At 35.6% G+C, this 6,689-nt stretch overlaps 1 protein-coding gene across 1 annotated transcript; it reads left to right on the forward strand.

The window, feature by feature from the left end:
* The first annotated feature begins 4,676 nt into the window (after positions 1-4,676).
* On the forward strand, positions 4,677-6,689 carry LOC113732397 (serine/threonine-protein kinase-like protein At3g51990). The gene has a single exon (XM_027258119.2). It carries the CDS (start codon positions 4,951-4,953, stop codon positions 6,412-6,414), a length of 1,464 nt encoding a protein of 487 aa, XP_027113920.1. The 5' UTR covers positions 4,677-4,950; the 3' UTR covers positions 6,415-6,689.

The raw sequence follows: 6,689 nt of genomic DNA on the forward strand, positions 1-6,689 counted from the left end.
TTTTTGCCTCATGGTCTTATTTTTGCATTTTCCATTCTGAGTGTGTTTCTCCAGATGTAATTTACTTGTGTGCTTGGCAAATAGCTGCTGTGATTTCCGGAGTTTAAGCACCTAACAGGTTTTGACTTGTAGGCAGAATTTTGGTGAAATAAATGAACTCTGTGGAATGTCAACTGGTTGAATGTAGGTTTCCATTTTGAAATGGCTCCTTTTTCTTTTTTTCTTCCTAAAGGACTCTTCTCTAGTCAATATTTTCTTAAAGGGCTCTTCCCAAGGTTGGGAAGAGGATTGGACAAACAATTCCAAATGTATATTTGTTTTAGTTGGGTGTGTCATCTAGAAGATAACATCTAAAGATCTATGCGTTTCAGAATTTTACTCTGATGTAGCCTTTTCCTTATGGTTGTTTTATACCCCACAGGTTAATATTCAGATTGATCTACAGTAAATTATCCCAAGTTTCTGCTTCTTGGATTTCAGTTTCTGTATCCTGTTGGTTCTCAAATTGGGAAACCTTTTCAATTTCGCTGCCCAAAAAGACGCTTCTGGTTTCTTTTTTACTCTTACTCTCCTCCTCTTTTTGTTTCAACCATTTTCTTATGCAAATAGTAATAATGTATCCTCATCTCTTAGACAGGATTCTAGACCAGCTCAGGCAGATTGATAAGAACATTGTCTTTCATGTATAGTTCAAGACACCATGCTCTTCAAATGGCTGACAGGCACTTTCGGGTCCTCCCCTCTAGCTCTTCATCTTGCTTTTGATTAAGCATGCTATAAGTTATAACTGCAAGGCTTTGAAGGGGATACGCAGCTGCAAATGGGACAGGATAAGTCACCATCTGGTGCTGCTGCTTTTAGTTATCAATTTTGGGTTCTCAATGTATCCAGCAATATCCCAGCTGGTTCATCCAATATAAATCATCTCAGATAGACTGGTTTTAAGGTTCAAGTTTCTCATCTGAAAGCTATTAGTTCTTGCTAGTTTGCTTGTTTCTTGAGATTTTTCAAGTGTGGCTAGATGTGATGGAGTACACCTCAAGTCAATATGCATGCTGATACATTGTATACTTGCACTCTGGTTGGGTGGTCCTATTTCATTCCTGTTGCTCTGCAGCCCTAAACTTAGACCCTCTGTATTTGTAAATTCACCAAGAAAATCGAAGAGAGTAGAACTACTATTTCTAGCCTAACTGCTTACATTTCAAAGTAAACAGAAGTGAGAGTAAAAGTAAATCAATAGAAATGATTATGTTGCAACTTTATGAATGTTGATTAAGACTTTATATTCCTTCCTTAAGAAAGTGGGGCATTGTTCTGCTACTGTTTTGGCTATTCCTGTTAACTTTACCAGTTGAAGCTTCCAATTTCTGCTGCCTTTTGAAAGCAACATTACCACTAAGTTCCCAGTTCCCAAAAACACCATTGTTCTTATTGTCACCAAGGGTACATTTCTAATGACTTATTGTCTCAACTTTTTGCAGAAATCACGGCTCAAATTGCATTAAAAAGACTAATGAGATTGCTTATAGATTTTTCTGAGACTTGGTCAAGAATTTGAGATCCCAATGCAATTGAGCAACCCTAGTGGCTAGTACCCCACAATACATAAAGCAACAACAATATATTGAAACTGTCATTAATAACTTCTCCTGTTTCCTCATTTTGTTAGGTGGGATTTACGTGTTTTCTTGAATCAATGATGCAATTCTTCAATATACAGATACAAGACAATGTGAAACTTATTATATGCTTTATCATGCCACCATTTCATCTTTATCTAGTTCTAGTTTTGAAGATGGTGTAAAATGAAAGAATCGGTCGTCTAACGTGAAAGCTACATTGCTGCTTGCTGCTTGCAAGCGCCAACTTTGTATGTCCCATCAGTCACGGGGTATTTCTTCAGAAAGTTATGTCTTAGGCCATTTTTGGCTCTCTTATTGGACTTATATTTTCTGTCCGAGCATGTGAAAAGGAAGCCTATATAAAACAAACCTGCTACTAAGGCCCTGTTTGGAATGTAGTTTTGTGAAAAATTTTTGCATTTTTTATAAACGCATTTTTCAATCACATTTTTACTTCATATACATTACATCCTGCTTAAAAAGGTGCTACAATAATTTTTTCACAAAAACTCTTGAAAAATTGCAATCCAAAAGCTTGCAGACACATTCTTAGGCATCTGTGGATAAACATGCATTTATGTCGTGTTATAATATTCTGTTCCCTAAACAAGGGATAAAGGGTTTTTTTTTTTTAATAATCTCGTCATTTTGCTAAATATTCATTTTGCAGGGCATCCTATACTTTTAAAAGATGGGTTGTCGAATTTTCATGATGAGTCATTTTCACATTTGAGTGTGTTTGGATAAGACATTTTGTGAAATTTTTTTTCTGAAATATGATGTGATATATGTTATATAAAAAAGTAACTGTAAAGTTAAAAGATAATTGAAAAACACATTTATGATATAAACAAAAACTTTATAAAAATAATTTCCAATTAAAAAACCCTATATTTTTTGCTATTATATTTCATGAGAACGCAGAGTAGAAAAGTATGTGTACATTTGCCTTATATCCTTATAAAAAATTGATCTAGAAACTACAAATTCATGTTTCATACTTAATATGAGTTGAGTGATTTCTATTCACCAATCGATATGAGATTCAGTCATGGCTATTATAAAGTACATATATTTTCCTCCAAACTTGGATAAGAATTCATATTTACCATAGGCTAACTTGTTTATGCACTGCCAATGCATAAAATTTGTTACATTAACAAATTTAAACGTGCCACATAATATTAATTCAAAGTTGAACTTCAAATCATATACATGTAGCATACATTTAAAACTGTTAATATAAAAAAATTACTGCATTATCAGTGCATAAAAGATTAATTCTTTAGTGTATATAAAGACGCAGTGAGAGATTACCAGGTTTGCTAGGGGAAAAAAAAATGGATGAGAGATTTAAATCATGATCTTTTATGAGGAATGCAATCACGGTAATTTTTTTTTTTCCAATGATTAAAGTACAAAATTTACTTTAAATATAGCTTCCTTCATATATATGATACCCTTCAAATAGTTGGAAAACAAGACCTTATTTGCATCTTCAAGTTAACAAGGCGTCAATGCTAAAATCATTAGACACTTGGACTAAATTGCTTTAGGAAATCAAGTGGGAGAGAAAGTCGTTCATGTCTGACACTGATTCATTTTCTTAGTTATTCTTTTAAATTACGTTAATGAACATTCTCTGACTCTTTAAACTAAGAAAAGCATTATAATAAAAAAAATGCACTAAAGACAAATTGGAACAATTCCGACTGAAAGATTGTTTTGACACATTTTTTTTCTATAATTACCTGAATAAGAAGACAAGTTTAATTTACTACACATTTTTTTATTATATATAATGCACGAGTAACAAATTTGGTGTAAAAAAAAAAATCTGTCATTATTTGTTACTTTGATTCTACCATTGGATTGGCATGATGAAGTATTATACAAATAGTTAAATATAACTCTCTCATATTTCATACTCTCACATTCACATAAGTGCTTTTATCTACTATTCATGCTCCATACGTTTACATAACTGCTGCTGCTATACTTAGCTGCTATTACTAATATGGTTTGTTTGGACGGTGGATTATTTGAGATATTTTTACTGTAGTATTTTTTATGATGTGATGTATGTAAGATAAAAAGGTAATTGGGAAGATAAAAAACTGTATTGAAAATTGTAATGGGGATGTAAGCAAATATATTTGGGGAAATAATCCACTGTCCAAACAAATTTATTCCAAGTCTTCCTACCAACTTCAATAAAGAAATAGAAAATCCCACTACACTGTAATTAATTCCTTTGATGCAATAATTAGTTTTTTTATTTTTATTTTTGCCCTAAAAATATACATTCACATAAAATGTATCTCATCCACTCATATTTACTGTAATGTAAACCCCTCCCATATAGCTGCACTAGATCATTTCCTTTCCTTCTGTTTTGGCAAAAAGTTACTACCAACTCAGGCAGTTACTAACATACAAAAAAGGCATTTAATAAATTACTGCCATTATTACAGCCTAGAACCACCATTAATTAATGCTTGTTCTTCTACTTCTTCCTACTAAGATTCATTAAACCAAAAAGGAATTTGCCATCCTCCCCAAAGTACAGGCAAGTCCTGCCCTTGCAGAGTTTCACTCCAGTAAGGTTAACAGCTATGTATATTGACCTTGGGACCACAACCTCACCTTCATTCTTTTTCCCTTCTACTTTGGTCACCACTAAAAATCACCCCAATCTTTTTTTTTTTTTGTGGGAAAAAATTCCCCCCTTTACTCTTAAATTCTATGACTGGGTACTCGAGGTTCAAGTGTTAATTAATTGAAATTAAATAAAAATAGTAAATATAATATATATTTACATCAAGAAAGTGTTGATCTAATTGTAAAGGGTGAGATCCCACGTATAGTTCAAAATCTATTTTCTCTATTTCCATTTCCTAAATTTCACTAATAATTATAGAAAAATGTATATATATATATTACTTTATATTTTAGTATAAATTTAGTATACCAACCGGTACAAATGTACAATCTAACACCCATTGATAATCCCTTCTCTAATAAATGCAAAAACTGTAACTTGGCTCCAGCCATATTAATCCTGGCAAAATCTTGGGATTCCATTTTAATAAAAGGCAGGGCCAACCACCCCTGAACCCTGCATCCACCCCATCTCTCCCCTTCTGCTTCCTTCCCACCTTTTCCAATTTACATACTGCCAAGGGCAACAAACCATCATCAAATTGTCACCAAACTGCAATCCCAAAAACCTTTCTTTCTTTACTCCAAAACCCCATAAAAGCTTTTATTGAAAGGCAACGTTTTTGTTTTTGGCTTGCACCATAGGCAAAAGCATTCAGTCTTGATGGGCTATCTATCATGTAAAGCAGAATCAGCAATTTTAACCTCCAATTCTCACCTTCCAGCTTCGTCTAAGAAAGCCCATCAAGTTAATTCCCAAGAAAAAACAAAAGAGAAGCCTGTCAAGATCCAAGAATTTGACTACAGTGATCTTGAAGCAGCCACCAATGGCTTTTCTGAGCAGAAACTGTTAGGCAGAGGTAGCCATGGCCTAGTTTACAAAGGGGTTCTTCGCAGTGGGCGCTTGGTTGCCATCAAGAAGCCTGCAAGAGGGTCAAGAATCTCCTCCACATCAGAGAATTCAGAAGTTGAGAATGAGATTGATATTCTGTCAAAGCTGCAGAGTCCAAGACTGGTAAATCTTGTTGGTTTTACTAATAGTGATTCTCATGGTCGCCTTTTAGTTGTTGAATTTATGAGTAATGGTACTCTTTATGATGTTTTGCACTCGAATTCTCGCCCTCCCACTTGGGGTAGAAGAATAAAATTGGCATTACACACTGCAAACGCTATCGATACTCTTCATTCATCAAGTCCCCCTGTCATTCACCGTGATATAAAGTCTGCCAATGTGTTGATAGATAGGAATTTTAATGCCCGGTTAGGCGATTTTGGACTAGCCTTAAGATGCCATGTTGACGATTATAGATTGAGGTCAACTCCCCCGGCAGGTACAATGGGGTATTTGGATCCTGGTTATGTGACCCCTGATAACTTGAGTACTAAAACTGATGTGTTTAGTTTTGGGATATTGCTGTTGGAGATTATTAGTGGGAGGAAGGCTATTGATGTGGGGCATTCACCGCCTTCCATCGTGGATTGGGCAATTCCATTGATTAGGAGAGGGAAGCTTGTGTCTATTTATGATCCTAGGATTCCACCCCCTAGGGACCCTTTGGTGAGGAAGCAGCTGGCGGTAGTTGCCGCAAAATGTGTGAGGTCTTGTAGGGAGAGGCGGCCAACGATGAAGGAGGTGGTTGAATGTTTGAGTGGGTTGAGTAAGTTGGTCCCCTTGCATTCTTGGAATGGTTTGACTAATCCTTGTTTGATGGTTGAGACTGTTGGGAGACCTGTCGAGTCAAGGAGTAATAATGTGAATGTGAAGGAAAAGGGGGATGAGCAAGGGAATTTGGATGGAGAAGATGGTGCATCACTTGCAAGAGCATTGAGAAATTCACGGAGAGTGTACTCTGATTTGGGATTTAGAAGTAATTTGATGGATTTATTGAATGGGATTCATGGGGAGTCTGAATTTCCAGAAGACAACAGTGGGATTAAGCCTTGTGAGCAACCTGAGTCTGGTGGTTTTAGTTGCAGATTTGAAAGTGAAAAATTCGTTGGCAGAAAAAGCAATCTGTCTCTGGTCCGCGGCATTGACAAACTTGGCGCTTCGCAACTATCAAGAAACCATACAGTCAGCGAAAATACTTCAGACAAACATTCTGAAGGGAATGCTACAGTTCTGTGATCCATTTTTTTGTACCTCTCTGTAATCTGTAATGCTTTTCCAAAGGGCCATTTGAGGTCCCTTAGTGATTCGGTAACCAAGCGAAGCTCATGTTTGTAGCTTCTCTTGCTTTCAAATCGCATTGAATTAATTCGCTTCCTTTTTGTTTTTTACAATGTAAGTGCATGCGTTGGGCCAACAAAGAAACTAGTAGCTCAAGGGCACACACATTGATTGTATGTTCTTTCTCATTCCATTCCACTGAATTGATTGATCAAAGCTCATTAACAATGGAA

The sequence above is a fragment of the Coffea arabica genome, chromosome 2e (assembly GCF_036785885.1).
Source record: "Coffea arabica cultivar ET-39 chromosome 2e, Coffea Arabica ET-39 HiFi, whole genome shotgun sequence".
NCBI lineage: Eukaryota > Viridiplantae > Streptophyta > Magnoliopsida > Gentianales > Rubiaceae > Coffea > Coffea arabica.

What these genes read in the sequence shown, in the direction of transcription:
- LOC113732397 (XM_027258119.2), top strand. Translation starts at nt 4,951, where the DNA reads ATGGGCTATCTATCATGTAAAGCAGAATCAGCAATTTTAACCTCCAAT.